This window comes from Amia ocellicauda, chromosome 20 (assembly GCF_036373705.1).
Source record: "Amia ocellicauda isolate fAmiCal2 chromosome 20, fAmiCal2.hap1, whole genome shotgun sequence".
NCBI classification, from domain to species: domain Eukaryota; kingdom Metazoa; phylum Chordata; class Actinopteri; order Amiiformes; family Amiidae; genus Amia; species Amia ocellicauda.
The window spans coordinates 9,448,729-9,470,217 of NC_089869.1; the positions used below are offsets into that span (position 1 = coordinate 9,448,729).

A 21,489-nucleotide genomic window follows, 5' to 3' on the forward strand; every position below is an offset into this window, starting at 1 on the left:
TATAATAAAAAAACGATTTATTATACAGAGCAAGTGACGAGTCCCATTGCGGTGTAATTTAGAAGTCATTACTCACACCCTGTGCGAGATTCATTAAGGGCTGTTAATTATCACAGTTCACAATGAAGCGCAGGTATGTGTCTGTGTGGCGTCCACTTATACTATCATACAGTAGCCACACGCGAGATCAGATACCAACCAGAGCAACGCCAGTCTTTCAGCATTAAAATACATGAAACACTGAAGGCATCTTCCTGTAAAAAGGACAATTAAAGCCCAATTGTCTTCAATACCAATCTCCTGTTAAAACAGACATCAGAATCTGTAACATTGGGGACTGTCCATCTGTATGCTTCGGTGTGGGCAGTACTCTTGTGTGAGAAGCAAGAACACACACACGGTTTCCCTGTTCAGTCATCGTTCCTCGCCCCCCTCAGGCTCGATTTCTGCTGCTTCTTCTCCTTCTGCCCCATGACGCGGTACATCTTCTTGCGCGCCTCCTTCTGCCTCTTCAGCTTGTCCATCTCCTCCTGCTCCTTCTGCCGCAGGAAGCCCTTGTGCTGCAGGCGCTGCTTGGCCCGGGCTTTCTTCTTCTTGTAGCTGTGCACGGTGCTCAGGGCAGTCAGCAGGGCGGCCACCTGCAGGGAGAGACAGGTGAATTGGATTGGGTTTTTTATTATACTGTAATTTCATCCTCACTCCATCTTTGTCATTTCTGTATTATATTCTGCACTGTGAACTACTGCCCATTGTTGTGATTTGATTTTAAAATTTCTGTGACCTACGTAATTACTTGGCATCTCCTTGGGTAAAGGTCAACAGCATCATAAATCATTTTGAACCAAAGAAATCGCTGCTTGGTTGCTCCAGAAAGTAACTTCCTGTATAGCAGATGGCTCTGGGCTTCAGGACAACCATATTAAAAGGTTGTCTGAGCCAACAAATAAAGAATATGCAGGTTTGATCTGTGAGAACTATAGACCTGGGTCATTTTAACCCAGAACAAAGGAGGTCTTGACTTGTTGATGATGTTGTTGACTACAGGTGAGAGTACCGGGGACCTCTCTTACCTTCTTTTCATGTGGCTCTCGGATTACAGCTGGTCTCTGTAGGTCCCGGGGCACCTTGCCCTTCTTCTCGGTCATTTTGGGCTTGCTCTTGAAGGGCAGGGCCTTCTGCAGCTGTTTGGGAATGTGCAGGGGGTTGAAGTGTCGCTTGGCCCTCACCACAGGCTGGAAAGGAATTAAACAGATTTTAATCTCAGCCACGCAACACAGACACATACTTTCAGGAGATCTGTATAAAAATCAAACATACATGAGTCTTGGAACACCTGGAATTGAGAGAATCCTCTGGAGGTTTCAGAGAGCCTTACCTTGTAGAGTGAATCCTTTTCAGGCTGGCGGCGGATGCCCTGCTCATATTTCAGCTGGCCCACCGTCTTCATCCCCGTCCAGCTGTCCTTCTCCCCCACGGGCCGCAACAGAGAGGTCACGGGGTTATAGAGCTGGGGGACGGACACAGGGAACCAGGAGCGCAGGAACACGATGTCTGCCAAAGAGGAAGAGAGAGCGGGTCACCTACAGAGAAAAACAATCTGAGCTCACCCCCCGTAGAACGGTCTGGTCCATTTCGGGTTTGAATACTGCAGGCTAAACCTCTCCCCTCCTCGCTCACCGCTCATCAGCAGCCTGTCCTCGAAGGTGGCCCTGTAGGCTCCAAGCGGAGTCCTCAGGGCCTTCTTGATCTGCCCACGCACCCCGCTGACTGTCCGCAGAGACGCTCCCTCGAACTTCGCCACCTCCAGCACAGTGTTGAACATCCCCTGATACACAGAGAGAGAGAGAGAGAGTCCATTAGTGCAGAACAGAGACAAAAAAGGGTGGGGAACCACAAAACAGGAAAGAAAAATATATATTTATATATATAGGTCTCACATCTGCTTTCTGAACTGAATGAAACCGGCAAACCTTTTCTTGCCTCACAGAGTCAGGTAACAAGTATTTAGACTTCCGTGGTGAAGCAGCTGATAATCGGTTTAGAAACAAAAGAACAGTTCCCCCCTTCAGCTGTCTCCAGGTTTTGAGGGGGGTCTCCTTTATTGGTTTTCAGCAGATGTCTAATTTCTCCTTTCAAAAACGTCCTCTTGACTGCAGACCGTCTGTAAAACATCCCCCATTGTCCTCTGCCTATCCAGACAACAAAAGCCCCAGATCCAGTCCTGCCTTCTATAAGTTTCTTGTCAACCCTGTGATTCCAGGCCACGGCACCATTTATCTCAGAACCCAGCAGGCTGCATTTCAAAGCTTTTGGTTCCCATGTAAAATGTATTCTGCCTTCTCCCAGTCAAATAAACTCCAAGGTTATCCAAGTAAATGACATTTTAAATCTAATAAATACTAATTTCCCCTTTTGGTCCTAGACCATTTCCTCTCACTAGATTTACTCCTTGTGTTCTCTTGTACTTTCTGCTCTAAACCAAACAAGTGTAGAAAATCACCCTGGCCAGTATTGAAGACTAAGAAATATCCTATAATCTGTGGCAAGCATCTGGGCATTATTATAATATAAAGTCAGCTTGTTATTGTATGAAATGTAACATCAGCCACCTGTGCTATTAGCAAAGTGAGAAGTGTGGAAAAGTTCTGTGGCCAAACAGTGTTTTCTGCAGTTTTCTGCAAATCTGGTTGAGGTTCCCTGTGAGAGTGAGAGGGACAGCTGTACCATGATGCAAGTTGGTTCCTGCACTCATGGCAGATATTTTGGTCTTCTTTAGAACATATTACACATTCATCATAACATTTGTAGCATAACCCAGATATTCTACAGAAGGTTGAATAGAAATAAGACTATTTTGAGTAAGAGAGTGAGAGTTCCACAAGCTTCTGCACATCCACTGGAGGATACAAGCCATGTAGAAAATCTATCGCATGCTCTGAAAAGGACAGATCTCTCAGTCAGGTGGACAGGGATGCCAATGATGGGGTTAAAAAGCTCTGAATTCCGGAGGCCTGGACTGTTTCCAAACGGACCCAAGCAGCAGTCCATCTGTGGATCACCTTACCTTAATAAAGGCTGTGTTCTTGAAGATCTTGTAGGGGTAGCCAATCAGCTTGAGCTTCTTCACGATGGTCACCGACTTGTCCAGGTCCAGCACCACCCCAGTGGCAGCAATGCGGAAGCCAGACTGAAAGACGGGACCAAGGCACAGTATGAGGACAGGGGCCCGGACTACGGGGAAACAAGCTCCTGCCTAACAGTCCCAGCCATGGAAGAAAAACAGCCTCCCACTGCATGCTTGTCTTATCTCCCTCCGATAGGTTTTATGAGTTGTAGGGTCTGGTTCACCTGGGCTAATGAAGCAGAACAGCAAATATGCATAATAAACCAGGCCTGTCCAGGTCAGCTGTCTCCAAATCAGATAACCACCATGTAATATCAAGCATTCGGTGTTGGCTTATATTCAACAGCCTGCAGGGTGGAAAAACTGATTTGGCTCGGACTGTTGTGCAATGAAAGTCTTATTCATATCCCACTCACGTTCAGATTCAGAATGGAGAGACAGACACACATTGTACTAAAATATAACTTCACGAACAATATTGTTTCGCAATTTAATTGAGAAAGAGCAAGTCAGAAATGCGTTAAACATGTTAACAACAAAAAGCCTCTCAAACTTAAGTGTTCAGTGAAATCATGAAAAGAAAAAGCCAATTAATCCCTTAAGATATGATCACTCTTAAATCTGAACTCCTGGAATGAAATCAAAGCGTCAGAGGGATACATTAACAAATAAAAGTTTTAATTTTTTTTTAAGAAATAAAGATATATATATATATTTTTTTTTTACATGAAATCAAGGAATAATTCAGTCTGAAACCACAGAGCCCTGGGATTTTCAAATGAGCTCTCCAAATCATAGTGGAGGTCTCCAATATCTTCACTCACAGGGTATGAATATCAGACCTCTACATATGTGTCTGCATGATACATAAAGCCAGATTACCAAATACTGCTGTGATTGTGCATGCTCATTGTTGTGTTATATATATTACCTCTATACAGGCTACTTATTTTAATCAGTGCTCTTTGAATAGGAATTCAGTTAAGCCTTTCCAAAACCTGACATTCGGCACGTTGTACTTTCCTGACAGAGTGCAATCTGTCAATATTTTTTCAGCTCTAACACCCGCCCTGTACCCCCAGAGTCCTACCTGAGTGCCAGCTACTGACTGAACGGCCAGGAAACCAGTGCCCTGCGGGGTGATGGGCCCTGGAACGCAAGAGGAGTCTGGGATTAGGAGATGGCTAAACAGACAGCTAAACAGACCAAGGCCTTAAGAGGATGATTTTCACAATTTCTTGATCCTGTATAAAGGGATTGCTCTGGCTATTCTGAATGTAACTGTAAATATACTAAGAAGCAACACAAGGGCACTTGAGGTTTTTCACTGCAGTGGAAATTGAAACAGGCATTCAACCCGCTCTGGTTGCATCTGTGAAGCCAGTCAGCCAAGTCCTCAGTGTCATCTGCAGCTGACAGTGGGCACAAAACACAAACACACCCCCTCCACACCGCACAATAGCTGCGCTTCAGTTACAACCCATCTCCAGGTCGATTGGCGCGCCCGTGGACTATGCAGGGCTGGATGCTGAACCTGGTATTAGATGTTCTTATAGTGCCAAGCCAAACCTCAGCCTGTTATTCAAAGCATGGCAAGAAACAAAGAAATTGAAAAAAGAACAGCTGTGCCACCTTTTGGCCCATTCTGTGAATTAAACCCAGGCCTCTTCTATGAAGGGAGCTGTATTGTAGGGAACAGGACCCCCTCCCCTGAGACAGACGGCTTTTCCTCACCCCAGATGGTGGCCCCGCAGTGCATGTGCAAGGGGGTGTACTTGAGCAGGCGGTGGCGGCCGTTATGGTCCTCGATGTGGTACAGGGGGATGGTCTGGAAGCGGCGCCAGCCCAGAGACATGATCAGGGGGTCCCGGGTCTTCAGGATGCGCCCGTGCCAGCGGTGTTTCTTCAGACGCATCTGCAGGACAAAGAGGAGGACAGCTCTGAAGCGGGGGACAGATCACCAACTACAACAGGCCTGGGAAACTTGCACTGCCGCCACAATCGCCGTACAACAACAAATCAGTACAGAGGTAAGTTAGAATAAGCAGCTGCGATTTACAGATGCCACAAGACAAAAGAGGAACAAAACAGCAGACACAAACAAATCCATGTAGCTTTGTGTTGGGGCCTTGTGCGTTTGTTTTGGGTTTTTTTTAGGTAGGGAAATTGTGACCTATTTTGGCCACATAAAAATGAATAAATAAATAAATAAATAAATTTCACAATCCAGCAATTGTCTTGACATTTATTATTTCACTTGCATCTCCCTTTAATTTGTAACCCAGCGACAAAGTGACGCAGCCGGGCTCTAAATATAGAAACCTGTAGGTAGCGAACAGCTGTCTCAAGCAGTGCTGTTGTCCTGCCGAGAACAATTATAGAAAGGGAAAAGCAGGAGGCCTGTGCTGATTCAGAGTGGAAAAACACTGGGTTTTATACACTCCCCGTCCCCAGCCTGTTGTTAATATATACCCTCCCTCCCCCCGACTCCAATGTTTGTTTATGAATAGAGCTAGAGAGGAAACCAAAATCACGTGGGGGGGGGGGGGGGGGGCAAATAAGGGTTTTGGAATTGATATAGATAAAAAAAGAAATCTAATCTACAGGATCTACAGGAAATCTAAGAATGACATAGACCTTATTTTTACTTTTTTTAAATGAGATTCTTATGCAGATATTGGCCTAACAGAAGCCTCTCTCTCTGGAAAAACATGAGATGGGAACAGCCACCCCTTTCGTGCCACTCACCTGCAGGTAACCCACGTTGCCCTCACTGGCGCCCAGGCCCCCGAGGATGACAGGGTAGTGGGGGTCGAAGTTTGTGACGAACTCGCAGGGCACAGCGGGGATCTCCAGGCGTACGTACATCCCAGGCCGGAAGCCTTCGTACTGGACTCGGAGGTCGTCATCCACGTCCTCAAACTCGGCCCGGTTCAGCTGCAGAGTGGGGGGGGGGGGCAGATAAGCCATCAAAACCCATTCATTCATTTCCCAATTAATCAGCAGTTAATTAAACTGTACCACTGCAATTGTAACAATACCAGATAGATGTCTAATTAGTAATCGGTGAATGTTTGTATGTATACATGTCAACTTCTATAACTTTCTAAAATAATGAGTTAAAAAGAGGCTTTGATGACTACAAGAGTCAAGTTTGTTCCAAAGTACAGAACAGCCTCCTGGAGTGAAGATGGCACTGCTTTGCACAGATACATTATTTTGCATAAAGATTTTATGCAAAATAGCAATATAGTCTGCTTCCACTATTTTTCACGTCACTGCAGGGATTATGCTATCAGTATTACTATGCTATTGAGGTGATTATTCATCTCTCTGCAAATCCAGTAAAACCGTTTATTGGCGTTTAGGGAGATTTCACATAAATATATAAATAAAATAAATACAAATCAGTGCCATAAGAATGTTTTTAACACCAGTGAAATTATATGAAAAGTCAAGGTGAAACAGACTGAAATTTAACATTGTAACAATCCAGTTCTTATTAAAGTGCTAGAGCCAGGGGAATTTACTCTAGTCGAATAATGAAATATCCCCTCCAACTGTCGTTTGTTTGTGATCCACAGGAATCCTGTCCCCGTGTCGCACCCCACACCACCCTCCAGCACCCCTGACCTCTGCCTGCTTATGCATCTCCTCCTTGAGGTCGTCGAAGTAGGTGGCGTCTCCTTCGTCGTACTCCGAGTTGAAGCGCTCCTTCAGGCGCCGCTTCTTCTCCAGACGGGCTTTCTTCCTCTCCTCCTCGTCATCGTACACCTTCATCACTTCCTCCTCCTTCTCCTCGTCCTCGTCCTCTTCTCCACTCGGCTCCTGCACGCCACACAAGATCAGAGCATAACCCCAGTCAAGATGACAGGCCCTGTGTCATTGCATTAGGGTGCATCTCCACAAAAAATAATCCTACTCTAATATCAGATGCATTTAATTTTAATTCTGGATCTGTCTCTCTGTACAGTACTGTGGAAAGGTTTCAGCTCATATGTAAATATTTATTGTATTCAGTCTTTTTCTGGTACGAATGGAGTATAAATCCACTATAAATTAACAAAACTAAACAAATCACTAAAATAAAATTGATATTTTTTGTGTGGGTATCAAAGAAAGGATGACACGGCAGGATGGATATTTCAGTAACAATGAAAAATAACAAGCATATAAATGATGGGACGAGTCTGATCAATGATTTAACAATGTGTGTCTGTTCTGAGCTTGGAAAATACGGTCACTGCCATTCAAATGAGCAGAAACATCTTCCCAGACCTGAACGCTTACGAAAAATAAGGTGACCCCATTGTGATATACGATTCCAGCAGCTTCAGTAGACATTAAATTCTCCTGCAGGGCAGAATCTGTCCTGGTTCATTCATTCCGACTGTCTTCTCTCTCCAGCACAACGCCCATAGTTGACAACCAGTTTAAAGCTGTGATTACTTAACACATTCCTTGCTTAAGCTGGACATAACTCTCTCTCCCCACCCCTTTCCTTCCAACCACCCCACCCATAATATTAAAACTGTCAGGCAATTAACACTTAGCTGTGGAATTTAGTCTTGCAGGGATGTACGACACAAACATGATCAAAATGTCTCCGAGAAAAACATAAAAACTCTTGAAAAGTGTGTGAGTTCATGGTCGGATTATAAATAGGATAATACCTGATATTTCACACTGGATGTTAAATTTATACGCTGTCATCTTAACATGACACAAAGTGCTAATTGTAGCGTGAACACGTTTTTGTAATTAAAAATATTCTAAAATGTTGGGGGTGAAGAAAAATGTTAATCTTATTGGGCACCTCTTCTTGGTCCTCCTTTTTCTCAGACTTCCCCTTGTGGACTTCTCCCGTTTCCAAGTCTTCAAAGTCACCGTACATGTCCTCTGAGAAGACAAAGAGGGAGGAGAAATAGTGAGACAGAGTTGCTGTGTGGGAGAGAGAGAGCAATACAGAGTAGACTAAAGACACTAACCATCCTCCTTCAGAAGTGTTGCGGCATCCTTGCCCTCTTCCCATTTCCCCGTGACGAAACAGTCTCGGATTGAGTTCAGCATCTGTACCAACAAACACAGGTCAGTTACCCTCTGAAACCTCTACCTTACCCCTTAACAGGATGGGAAAGATGGGGAAATAATGTCCCTTCATTGCTCACACTGCCTCAGTTCTTAGGTTTGCACCCAGAACTTGTAAAAGTGTCAATTGAAGGAGACTGACAGTTCCAGAGTTTTGATCCCTTAAGGGATTAACCCTTCAGAGCCCATTGCAACGTTTAGGACATAAACATTTAACAAGACTGGCAAGAATACATCGTACTAATTTACCAGATCTCTCTATGTGATTTAAATGTCATACTGGGTTCCTGAGGATTAAAACCAGCCTTGTTTTATCCATTCTACTACTACAGATTATTCTGCAAAGATTTCCCACGGTTCTCCATCATGATTTTACTCTGCTTTCCTGAAAACAGTCTAAGAGGCTCAGCCCATATACATCACACTTGGATCCTAAGGGTGAAAAGAACCAAATTAAAATTACATCTTCCGTAAAACTGACAGACTCATTTGAACCTCCTCTAACTCCTCACCTCCTCCTGGTCCCAGTCGTGGGTGCCGTCAGGGGGGTACCGGGTACAGTCTAACCCGTCAGCCCGCTGCCTCTTGCCCTTCTCGGGTCGGCTGACACGGAACAGCCCCCCCAGCTCCTCCTCATCCTCGCCCTCATCCTCCTCTTCCTCCGCCACTGAGAGGAGAGAAAAGGGCCGTTTAACCTCAGCCTGGTGTCACTTGCAGCTGCCACACACTCTTTAACACTCAATGTCAAAGGCTTTATAAATACATGCGAGAGATCAGAACTTCATTGGACAGGATACGAAAGATGGAGTGCAAGTGAACTAAATTTAGACATCACAGTCTCTTCTGTGTCTAAACCACCTTCCTAATGGCTTGCTTGCTTGCTGTGGATTGAGAAACCAGCCAATCACAGAGCAGCATTTCCAAAACATTCCAATATCTCCCATCTTGTATATCAAAGAAATCCCATGTGTGGAATAGTGCAGATTTTAAAAATATCATGGGAAATCTGGACCACACCATTTTTAGGCAGAAAGAAGGAGTGTTCAGTGCTATATTCAACAAGAGCCTAAATTCACTGAAATTACATAAGACCTAATTGTAAATTAGGTAAATCTTAGGAATGCACTAATTCCATCGTGTCTAGGCATGCTTGATTCACCATGGCAGGGTCCTGAACAGTCACTAAACTACTCCACAGCTTGGAGATCAGGTGGAGGTGCCCACTTGCCCACGGTGCCAATCAATGCAGCACCCATGCCCCGGTGCCCACCTGAGCACGCCCACAGGCCCACACCCACTCACCTGTGCCGTACACCAGCTTGCGCAGGTTGACCTTGGTTTGCTGCTGCCGTAGAAACACGTCTGCGGCCTTCTGCGCCAACCCCTCTTTCCAACGCAGGGCACCTGAGAGCGAGAGCGAGAGAAAGGTAAGTCAGCAATGCTTTTGACAAGAATACACTTCATATTGTACAGTCCTGTTTCCCACATTCAGTGGCATTCAATACTTCTTGCTGATGACAAAAACAGCTGAAAAAACAAACAAAATCAAGGCTAAATTACTATAAAATTATAGCTCCAACACAGTCTGTTTGAAATCTGGGTAGATGCTCATTTCCAGCACATCGTTAATGACTTACTGGAAGGTAATTATGTGTGATTGTTAGGAGAGAGGCGTGTAGGTTTACACATCGCACACACACACACACAGCTACAATGCTACTGTGGAGATTTTGCTGCGTCTCAGAATATTTATTAGTGCTTATCCCCCAACTCCCTGGAGGTGTGCATCAACAATGTGGTTGGAAACCAGCATGACTTCGCAGACTAATTTTGTCTGACAAATTGTGGTACTGATTATAAATGATTACTGTGGCAGTTACCACCTACAGGAGGAGCTATTACTGAACCGATACAGCAGCCGATTCACACAGTCACTGGCTGGGGCTCTTGGAATAGGAAAGGAAACCGAGAGAGAAAGATCACCTTCGGTTTCAAAGCACAGGATTCCCTCCTCTTCCATCTTCTCCTGCTCTGGCTTTACGTTTGACCCCTTGACACCATTGCTGCTTTTGGGAAGGTCCTCTCCCATCTCAGAAGCCCCAGATTCTTCCTCCTCCTCTTCATCGTTGTCGTCGTCTTCCTCCTCCTCTTCTTCCGAACAATGTCCTGAATCCGCCACCCCCTGGCCCCCTCTCTCACTGTCACGATCCCTCTCTTTTTCTTCCTCCTCCTCCTCCTCCTCCTCCTCAGTCTCCAACTCCTCTCCTTCACTCTCCTCCTCTCCCTCGCTCAGCTCCAAGTCATCCTCGCTGTCTGCGAAGGCCGGCACCTCATTCTCTCCTTTCTTCCCCTCCTCCTCCTCCTCTTCCACTCGCCGTCTCTTCACAGGCACGGGGGCTCCCTGCGTCATCTGCTCTTCCTTCCCCTTCAGGATCTTCTCTCCTTCATTGTCCTCTCCCTCACTCTCAGCACCATCATCTTCCTCCTCCTCCTCACTCTCACTCCCACTCTCTCTCTCTCCCTCTCCCTCGTCCTCCTCCTCCTCCTCCTCCTCCTCTTCTCCCTCGCTATCTCCTTCACTCTCATCCTCCTCCTCATCTTCATCAGCAAAGACCGCTCTCCTCCTCTCCCTCTGTGTCTGGGGGTCAAACACTCTACTCTCAGAGGGCGAGGTGTTGTCTCTGTGGTGGGGGGACAGAACAAGGACACGGTTAACCATCTGTCTCTCTCCCTGGAAAGACAAACTTGCACTGAAATGGGGCAATTTCCTTTTACCAATTGTTAATAATAAATTAATTTCGCAGCCTCAGCAGGAGACAAAAACGCCAATCAGCTAAAACCGAAGAACCGATTTAAACCAGAGCTGTCCAATCCTGTGCTGAGCAGAGCCCCAAATTACTGTAAGAAAACCCTGACCTTTTAAATGAAGAGGTTTGCTTTAAATTGGAAATTCAAACCTGTTAATGACTCAAGCGCTTATCAAATTACAGTTTGTTGTGCACCTGCTGAAAGCTAATCGCTCGGCTTCCGTGGGCAAAGGCGGCTGCAAATTAATGTGGTTCGTAAACGCGAGGGTCAGATGTAATAATGCTCTCCTCTCTGTATAAATGTAAAACTGCTATCTGAGCGACGCATCTCTCTGCAGACAAGACTCAACACAAGCGATGCCACGCCATTGTAATTGTACGATTGACACCATTGAATACAGAAGAACGAAACCGCTAATTAGGTGATAGTTATCACATTAGGTAGATAAGCTCCCCAAGTGCCCCTGGCCAGAGCGATAACGTAATTAACAGGTGTCTGAGCAGCACGGAAAAACAATGAGCTGAAAGAAAAGAAAACAGAAAAAGAGAGGGTATTGAGAGGGTCACTTCTCCACTTCTTTATAAAAACAAAACAAAAGCAAAAGCCACTTCATTGTATTTATGTCTTCATTCAGCAGATAAGGGGGAATCTCGCCCCAACCAGGCTTGGCTCTCCATATGCGCACAGAATAGACTAAGGCAGCTAAAAAGCTCAAATTACATCAAATATGTATATATTAACGACACACTGATCGTGGTTGCCATAGCACAGTGCAAGAGTTTTTACAGATACCCACCCAGCATCTTCCACCTCCGCTGGCGTCATGGCTGCAGTGCCGGAGAAAAGTGACACCTTGCTGGCGGCCATCTTGGCATCCAGTGTGGCGTGTGTGCCAATGAGGGACTGGACCAGCTCTGTAGTTGGCCTGGGCTCCTCCTGTGAGAGAGACATGAGGAAGGGGTTGTGTTTATTATAGGAGGGGGAAAAACTGATTGATAGGCCTCTAGATCTGTACTGCACCGTTTCCCATCAGCCTACTGTCTTCCAGTGCATTATGGGGGATTTGCACCATTTCAAAAGGTACAAATCACGGACTGTGAACCAGTTCAAAGATGTGGGGAGAATGGCAAGGACTCCCAGGAGGGTGAGTTGCGACTGCGGTCAGTAGGTGTGTGGGCCAGAGTGGTGTTACCTGCTGCTGGTTAGCGTGGCTGCCCCCCAGGTCGATGTAGACGGCGTCCTTGTCGTACACCACCCCTCCCACGCCCGACATCGGGGCGTACAGCAGCCTCTCCTTCTCATTCAGAGCTCGCTTCTTCTGCTCCCCCGGAAGTGGGCAGGGGTCCGGCAAGAAGCTCACGTCAGCCACAGCAAAGTCGCCCACGCCTACAGGGCACACACACGGTCACACATGGAGGCAAACTCAAGAGTCATGCAACATTAAATCATCATGAACATACATAATATGATCTGGACTTGTCCTACCTGGGATGTGGACCTGGCTCCTGTTCTTCAGGTATGACCCACGGAGATAGCCGTACAGGCAAACAGTGCGGTCACACTTGGGGTCCACCCTCATGGCCTCGGGGTCCGTCAGGTCCTCCATGCTGCAGAGGCAAGCACCATCAAGCCTGAGACCACTTAGACTGCATGCGTTACCTGCACCTGATTTAGCTGGGACCAACTCGCACAGCTGCGGTTTGAATGGTCTTCTAGAGCAAATGATGCCACGGCAAATACTCCTGAATACAGACTATGTGTTTGGCAATGTGCTCTGCTAAAGTCCCCTTATTAAAGGCAAGACAGGAACCTCCAGGTTGCTTCATTTTCCCCAGTGCCAATCTTAGGAAGCCACTAAAAGCCCAGCCCAATGGCCGCACTCACCGGTCCGCCAGCACGTAAGGGTGGGAGGTCTGCCACACCAGCGGACGGAACTTCATCACAGAGATGAAGCGGCCCAAATTGCGCACTTCCTGCTTCTGATACTCGCCATGGACCATTCCTGACAGGTAGAACAGCTTGGCACCCTGGAGGGGAAAAAAAACAAAACAAAGACAAGCAAGGAAGTCAGAACCAGCACATCATGATGACACCATGATGGAGTTATACTGAAGTACGCACACAACCTCTATCTCTCTCTCACCTGGTAGACCTCAGTCCAGAAGCGGTGTTTGAGGCGTTTCTTGGTCTTGCGTAGCTGCTTGTTGTTCTTGAAGGAGTCCAGGTGGGTGAGGACCCCCATGATGCGGGGGAAGCCGTGCACCTGGCAGATGTTGAGGAACTCAAAGGTCTCCATCTCAAATCCAAAACTGGCATCGATCAACATTAGGACCTTTGTAACAGAGACAAAGAGAAACATAAAGTATCTATTGTTGACATTGTTATATAAAACTCCACTTCTCCTAAGACGTATCAAAAACACAACTGGGCCAGGGGCACCACAACACTCACCAGGTCAGCCACCTTGGCCAAGTCGATCATGGTGTTGATGTCGTTGCCGCACTCAATAAAAGTCAGCCGTCTCTTCTTCCCTGAAAGCAATCAGAGCAGGGGGGGTGGGGTTAGAGGCCGGGAAAAACAGGTCCACCATAATGTGGCACAAGGTTGTGGCACAGTTCTGTCACAGTGACCACCAGAAAACACCAGAAGAATAGTCAAACATTCCTTTCAACTCCTGCATTCAAACACAGCGCTCACCTGACACTATGGTCACAGGCCCACAGATCTCACTCAGTTTCTGCTGGGTGAAGTTTTTGATCAGGCAGCGAATCACGGTGCTCTTGCCCACCCGGGGGGGCCCCACGACCACCACCACGATGGGCGGAGGCTCCAGGGGGGTGCGGTCTACCAGGGGGATGTGGTGCTTCTTGGCCTTTAGGTCCTGGGTCCTAGGAGGAGAAAAGAGGCCCACAGAGGGGTAAACACACAGTCCAAGGACAAGACATAAATAGAGGACAAGATAGAAAGGCAAAGACAGGTCCAAACATGTCCAGGATAAGTCAGTGACACCGCTATACCCCCGCCGACACAGCGCCCCCAGTGCTGACCTGTGGAAGTTCCTGGCCATGCGCACCACCGACTGCACGGCGAAGGCCTTGGGGTTCCTTCTCCTCTCATCCTTCTCCTCCTCCACGCCCTGCTCCTGCTGCTTCTTGTTCTTCTTCCTGACCGCCTTAGGGCCGCTCAGCTTCTTCTGGTGCTTCTTGTGATCCTTCGCCTCCATCTTCACACCTGCCCGACACACAGCAACACAAAAGTGACACAATGCCACTGCCCTTATCAAGGAAATCACAGGCTAGTCATAGAGCTATGCCTGACATACATACACACTCATACAGGAAGTCCTGAACATGCCAAAACTCCACTGCAGTCCTCACTTATGATTGTATTTTCTGTCATATTCATAACACACCTACCATCACAGTGTGTGTACTGTAGTTTATTTAATACAGGGTTACAACTATGCACTGTTACCAAACTGGGAAAGTGATGATATATCCTATTGGCCTTTATTATGCTCTATGCACTGCTCAGTCTGTCCAAGCTAACACATAGCTCCCAAAGCCATACCATACATTGCGATGACAACAACAACATTGAGAATTACAGCTGCAAGAGATTTCCACAGCAAAGCAACTAGAGGCATCTGCAGCCGGATATGCTGTTATTATTTTGACCTTAAATGAAAGGACAGCTTGCCTTGCCAATCCACTGACCACAACCAATAAAACAATGTACTGTTTGGGAATCAAGGGTACCGACTTAAACGAACTTCTCAGGAACAAAGTGGTTATTAAAATGTAATCCACATAGACCACCATATCAATTCTTCAAACAACATACAAATAAATGAACATAGCAACTCCTTTTATAGATGTTGTTATGACACAGCATGGGTGTGTTTATATATGCACCAAAGCATATATAATAAGGTGATCCCGCAATATGTACTTTATAATACATGCACAAAACGTATATAAAATGCCACACTGTACTACAACCCCCAGTCTGAGCACTGCCATGCTTCTGGATACACAGTATACCAGTCCAGTCCTGAAAGCTCATCTCCTTTTCTTATTACCATCAGAAGTTTCCGCGTCTCTTCCAATGTAGCCACTGGCTGTGGCTTCGTGATCTCCGGTTGATCTCAGTCCAGTCAGTCCAGGCGATTCCCAGTGCAGCGATGTTTCAATCCCTCTGCCTCAATGCTGCACTGTTTTCACGTGTGAACCCTGCGCACGGAAGTGGCTGCAGCGCGTCTTCTGTCCGGGCGGAAACCGCGCCTGGATCTGCCGAGACACATTAGTTCCGCCTGCTCAACTGCTTCATGTAGATCTCTCTCTCATATAAAGTTAAACAGATATAAGCTATTACTTTGCTGTAATTGTATGAATACATTATTACTTAGGTAGCCTATGAATTATCACACTAACTGCTACATTCATCAAGACATGCTCGAGCACGTTGATTGATTACTTGATTGACTTGATTAATTAAATATTCCACCACATGTATTTTTTCTTTTAAACAATTTTTATTTGAAATAAAATACAAAATATACAAAAAATACATAATAAAAGTGCAGCAATTATTATTATTATTTCCTTCTGAAATCAATATCAGAGGAAACAGGTACAATAAACTAGCATCTAGCATACAAAATCATTCCACCTTCAGAAAATCATCAGCATTACAAAGTTAAATAGCCAGAAACCCTAGAATTTATAGTCCCAAGTGTGCAGTGCAGTTTTAGCCCAGTCCTGGTGGGCACGGCTCCAGACCCTGAATCTCACAATGTGGCACAGCAGTAGAGAGAACCAGATCACTGTGGCGATGTCTTCCTCCTCAGTCGTCCCTGGGGTCAGCAGTAGATGAGCTCTCTGTCTCCAGATGCTCCCCACTCGGGCTGCAGTTCCGCCAGCAGGTCCTGCAGGGACAGCAGAGGAAGGGCACCGTCGGGGTCCGGGGCCGATAACCCTGAACTGAACTGCGCCGGTCGGAACGCACTGCAGGGGGAACTGTGTGGATCAGACCCGGGCAGGCAGCTGGGGTTGCCCTCCTGGGAGACAGGGGAGCCCCTGAACTGGTTACTCTGGTAGGCAGGAGGGGGTATCTGCTGGGGAGTCTCCCAGCAGGAAGAGTCCGGTGTGGAGGGAGTGGTAGACTGAGAACGAACGCTTGAGCCCCTGGCACAGCCTGGGCCCCCAGCTTGCTGGTCATAGACAGTAGGGTACCCGGTCTGAGAAGGGTAGAGGAAGGCGTGCGCAGACTCAGAGTTGCAGTGGCTGACCTCCAGTGGGGAGCAAGGGGTCCACATGGATTCAGAGGGGGTCTGGACAACCACAGCCCCCCAGCCCCCTGGCACAAGCTGGTAACCTGGGCTTGGCTGAGGAGGGCTGGAGCTGGTGCCCAGCAGTCTGCCCTGCCTCAGCCCATTGGCAGGCTCGTAGCCGCTGCTGTGTCCAGCCGGGAGCTGGGCCTCGGCCCCACTGACGAAGCAGGGGGGAAAGCGACTATAGAAGCAATCCTCCTCTCGCTTCACCAGACGCAGCTGCATGGATGAACGGGCTACACTGGGCGTGCAGAGGGCAGTGGCATCCTGATAAGGGCCCTGAAGTGTGCCCCAGCCCGGTTGTACGGAGGGGGTCTGTGTGGGGGATGGCTGAGCGCTGGGGTGAGGGGGCTCCTGGCTCCACTTCCTGTTGCCCTTCCCTTTCAGGCTTCGGGCTCTTCGGTTCTGGAACCACACCTGATCAGAAACAAAGCAGGGAAATGTTTAGTATCACTGTAAGCAAGTTAGTTACATTCAATAAGACCTGAAAAACATTACATTTAACAAGTTATCTATTATCTATTGTCTACTTGTACTTGGCCCAAGTACAGCCCATGAAGCACCATCCAGTGCAGCCATAGCTTCACCAAAGGGATTAAGATTAAATACAATTTGATTGTCTTGTGATACAAAAGCACCCAAAAAGAACAGGTAAGCAATCTATAGATAAGGTTTTGCTGTAGCAGAAGTGCAGATTTAATATACATGACTTGGCACTGGAAACATAATTTAGGAAACACGTGCGCTTGCAAATAAATAAATGAAAATGCTCCGCGAGGGGAAGCACCTTTGGTTTACACATGGTGGACAGAGTGCGTACCTGTATGCGTGACTCCGGCAGTCCGGTGGTCTGAGCTAGGCTGTCTCTCAGGCTGATGCCGGGGTAGGGGTCGCGCTCAAAGGTGGCTATGAGCAGCGCCACGTGCTCCTTGGTAAAAGAGGTCCTCTTTCTGCGGCTGGCCCCTCGGGCCTGGACTCCCTGGCTGGCCTGTCCGGAGACTCCTGCAAGAACAGCATGAGACAAGACTGGGTCAGACTGGCACCAGGGCAAGACAAGCTGCAAAAACAGCTGCAACTGACTAAGCCAATTTGTGTCTTGATAAAAGAGCAGAGTTTAACAATGACACGGAAACCCCCACTTAGCCCCCAACTAAATCCCTGTAATTATTTAATGCAGTGATTAATGGTAGCATCACACTTAAACACAATAGATAACCACTGATTGATGGGCTGATAGGCTTTGGAAAAATACCCCCCTTAAACATTTACATTGCAGCTTTTTGGTTAATGGTTCAACTACTGTTTTATTTTAATTTACTGAAAGAAAAAAATTATAGACATCCTTTCAGTGTAAAATATTGAATCTGAAATAAAAAGTATTGTTAGTTTCAGAAATGTCTACAATTTGATCTCTTTCATATTATAAGGCTACTAAATTATTGTAAAACTTCCAAACAGGGACCAGTGTGTAAATGCAGTCCTGCACAGATCCTAATGTCCAACTTACCAGGGCAGGGAACAGATTCCTTCCACATGTCTGCGGTTCGGCTGAGTCTCTCAGGTCACAGGTAATCCACAAAGCTGTATCCTCCTCTGATCGAGTTCTTGTAAATTCTGATCTCTCAAACCCAGGCCTCCTCCATTTATACCCACCCAGCACCACCCCTCCAGTCCAGTCCCCTGATAAGTGCTTATTGTGTAGCATGCTCCTAATGGGATGGAAGAGGTGACCCTTTGAAGGTCACAAGGTGAGATCACACTCGGCTGGCACACCACCCTCAATCCACAACTTCACACCCCTTCCAAAGAGCAGATACACAGGTAACAGCACAGTCACACAAAAAACCTTTAATTTTATTGTTAAATAAGATGTATACAAAAAGCCTCTAAAGGATTCCTTTTTGAAAACATATGATTAAAAAACAAAACTTAAAAAACGAAAGTTTTAAAAGAACTGCTCACTGACTGGCTCCGCCATGTCAGACAATAAACAATTAGGGATGCAAATTCACCTTCCACATGGTTGCTTATTAATTTCTTAATGGCTTCCTTGCTTTATGAGATCATATAATAAGGTCATTATGGGATTTTGAAAACATAAAGTGGGAAATCGCATATTCAACTATGATGTGACACCGATGCCTGGAGCAACAACAGAACCACCGGGGCAACAAAATGAGGAAGCGTATTGCGAATCCCACAATATCCTTGCAAACATAATAGCAAGCACCATGTAGGGTAAACATAACATAGTCTGGGATAGGGGAAACACTATCAGCCCTAAAGACAGGAGAGTGACAGAAATTCCTGTTGAAACCCCAGTGAGGTACAGGCAGTTTCTTCAGAAAACAGATCAGGAAAATGTTGGTCCTGATAATATTAAAACACGGCGCTGGTGCAAGATTAAAACATGACATTACAGTGTTTTGCCACTTTAATCTGAAGTTCTACAACACATTATTGATATATATATATATTAGCATCATCAAATTATCAGCATTACTGCCTTTTGGAAGTCAGGACTAGTTCAGATAGGCAGCAGCAACAAGGTCAATACAAACAATTAGCTTTATTTACTATTTTATCAAAATAATCTTTTTGCTAACAGCACCAGAATCAATGGTTGCTCGGTCAGATTATGCTCGAGTCCTCAAACCCGTAACCCACTGCTTCCCCTTGCCCCTTCATCAAACACTATTTTCGCTGCATGGCTATTATTATTAATGCCACCCCTTCATTATAATTTAATTGTGGAAAAAAACAAAAAAATATATTGTCCCTCAGTCAGAAAAGATAATATCATCAGCAGGATGTCAACCTACAAAAGACGGCACAGGATAATCAAGGCGAGGAGCAGGAACAGTGAGCTTTTCACGGGCTCTTTTGAAATCAAAGATAGGGGAGTTAATAAAATACGATGTCAGGAAAGAAAACAAGGGCAGGTAATTGAACATTGTGGTCCATTGGGCTCTTATCAAGCCAGGTATTTTCTCTTTCAGACCCAGGGATCAGAGGGGAGTGTGAAGCTAGCCCTGGAGCCGCAGAGTCTGCTAGACCTCTGAGGCTTTGCCCAGACATGCAGAGGCGAGGGGGCGCTATGCCAGTGTGGAAAAGTGGGGAACTGGCTGCTTATGTTTTATAAGTGCAATAAAATAAAAATGAGACATGTATTGTATTGGCAGGTTTGATTTGTGTTGGAATCTATAAAAGCTGAGGTTTGGGTGCCATTGAATTAGTGACTCTTGATTGGTACTATTATGTATACTTCTACCTGTATGTAAATCACATAATCAATACCTACTTTACATTAGAATGTATCTGAATTAGACCTAAACTGGTAACATTATTTGTCATTATTTAGTTACTGAGTGACTGAGTTTTGCCTGCACTGACTTGACTCTGTCAAAGAAAGGTCTCTTATCTCTCAGCCCCCCTTGAATTGACTTGACGTTAACTTGTCTCCTTGCCACACTTTATTCTAAAGCAGGCCGTGGCGTGGTTTGACATGGGTTTGAGAACCAGTTTCAAGGAGAGTGATGATTCATGTACAGGGGAAAGCCATATCTTCCCAGTTAAGAAATCAGGATTTCTTTTTTTTTCCTTTTTAGATTTAAACAGACATTTTCTCCCAGGCATCTCTGAGACTGTTTTACCAAAGTGTTTTGATAAATATCTACAAATAATTAGAAATACAATAAAAATATATATTATGATGAGAACAACAAACAATAGAAGTTGATACTTTGATTTGAGTAATTTTAAACCTCATAGCCAAACTGTCTCACGCAGTGGAAACCTTTTCAGATCATGTCGTCTCTGTCTCCGGAAGGAATCTTGTAAGGTAGTTCACACCTTTACAAAACCCTAGTTAGACATTACGAGTTATTATCAAACACAGCTCTTCACACATTTAAGGAACAATACAAGGGTTTCTTTTTCTTTTACCTTGCTTTTACAGTGTAACTCTTACACAGTATCCAGAAGTTGTATTATTATTATTATTATTATTATTATTATTATTATTATAGATTTTGTAAACCGAGAGTTTAATTGTCATAGGTAAAAAAACATACAACCAATATACCACTGGCCCAACTCTCATCCTTACATATTATACAGTTTGTATCCTCCCCAAACATTACAATATACAAATCTGCTCAATCCTGAATAGGCTCTGCATGTCCTTTGGATTTATGCATGCAGTTTCAGTTAAATGCTCATATCATCATCCTCAGTATATTCGCAAACATCCTACTACACAACACACCTGGCCCTTTAACATTGTCGTTCTACAAGAGCAAAGACCCATCACACTGTATATCCATTTTGTTTTCTTTGACATCAACCAATCTATGTCTCAGTTTATTTGAATCTTTGTCTCTACTGTCTGCGCCATCTGGCATCATCCACCCGAAACAACAAAATTATATCTTGTGAAGATGTATACAATGCCATTTCAAAATGATGTCTTGTGCTAGTTCAGGCCTGTGTTCGATTATGCATTTGACTTACAATTAAACTTTATGATTTCTTGTATATTTTAATAATTTTATAATTTAAAACATAGGCATTCACAGACAGAAAATTGTGCTTTCCATACACATGAGGTATAGTTACATTCAGCACAATTGTCTATCTCTGATGTCTAACAACAATAGATCAGAATGGTGGGCAGTCAGATATTTGACTACATTATCATATATGAGGATTTAGAAAACAAAAATTCTCTAGTGCACAATTTAGTAGCAACATGACTCCGAGGCATAAAAATATGTAAGGCAAGACATGGTGGGGCATCTTTGTGCAGTGCTAAGAGGAATCTACAGAGGGTTACTTGTGCAGGATCCCCCTCAATTCATTAATTACATTCCACACATAAATTCATTACACAACTGAAGCCATTGGAAACAGCCTTTCATCTTTAATATAACCAGTCTTGCTTAAATACCAGTAGTTCCTAAAATCACCTTTCATTGATGTGTGAGAAGGTGTGATATTCAAAATAGGGGTCACAAGTGGTGTGTGCTCCGGCAGTTTTCCAAATCCAATCCACAGTTTCACAGATTACAACTACCTATTAGCCTAAATGAAAGGGCCCATTAATGTACAAAACACTGGCATTGTTTGGCTTTACTGG

The 21,489-nt window shown here is 45.3% G+C and overlaps 2 protein-coding genes across 2 annotated transcripts; both read right to left on the minus strand.

Annotated features, from left to right (window-relative positions):
- bms1 (BMS1 ribosome biogenesis factor) lies at positions 1–15,267 on the minus strand. The gene is made up of 23 exons (XM_066693046.1): positions 15,102–15,267; positions 14,068–14,251; positions 13,718–13,908; positions 13,472–13,551; positions 13,164–13,352; positions 12,905–13,047; positions 12,506–12,627; positions 12,213–12,406; positions 11,817–11,956; positions 10,196–10,893; positions 9,515–9,616; positions 8,725–8,879; positions 8,113–8,194; positions 7,941–8,023; positions 6,758–6,952; positions 5,873–6,061; positions 4,859–5,039; positions 4,215–4,273; positions 3,065–3,187; positions 1,678–1,825; positions 1,376–1,551; positions 1,071–1,232; positions 1–638 (listed from the first exon to the last, which is right to left on the minus strand). The coding sequence occupies exons 2-23, from the start codon at positions 14,241–14,243 to the stop codon at positions 411–413; spliced, it is 3,816 nt and encodes a 1,271-aa protein (XP_066549143.1). The 5' UTR covers positions 14,244–14,251; positions 15,102–15,267; the 3' UTR covers positions 1–410.
- A 614-nt stretch (positions 15,268–15,881) lies between these two features.
- LOC136716284 (homeobox protein otx5-like) lies at positions 15,882–17,887 on the minus strand. The gene is made up of 3 exons (XM_066693883.1): positions 17,860–17,887; positions 17,173–17,354; positions 15,882–16,769 (listed from the first exon to the last, which is right to left on the minus strand). Exons 1-3 carry the CDS (start codon positions 17,885–17,887, stop codon positions 15,882–15,884), a joined length of 1,098 nt encoding a protein of 365 aa, XP_066549980.1.
- Positions 17,888–21,489: the final 3,602 nt, after the last annotated feature.

Excerpts from the sequence above, each read along its gene's own strand:
- bms1 (XM_066693046.1), bottom strand. The coding sequence starts at position 14,243 with ATGGAGGCGAAGGATCACAAGAAGCACCAGAAGAAGCTGAGCGGCCCT. Across the intron at positions 11,957-12,212 it reads GCCACGCTAACCAGCAGCAG|GAGGAGCCCAGGCCAACTAC; the intron begins GTAACACCACTC and ends TCTCTCTCACAG. Across the intron at positions 5,040-5,872 it reads GCAACGTGGGTTACCTGCAG|ATGCGTCTGAAGAAACACCG; the intron begins GTGAGTGGCACG and ends TTTGTCCTGCAG.
- LOC136716284 (XM_066693883.1), bottom strand. The coding sequence starts at position 17,887 with ATGTGGAAGGAATCTGTTCCCTGCCCTG. Across the intron at positions 17,355-17,859 it reads GGAATCTGTTCCCTGCCCTG|GAGTCTCCGGACAGGCCAGC; the intron begins GTAAGTTGGACA and ends CTGTTCTTGCAG. Across the intron at positions 16,770-17,172 it reads TGCCGGAGTCACGCATACAG|GTGTGGTTCCAGAACCGAAG; the intron begins GTACGCACTCTG and ends GTTTCTGATCAG.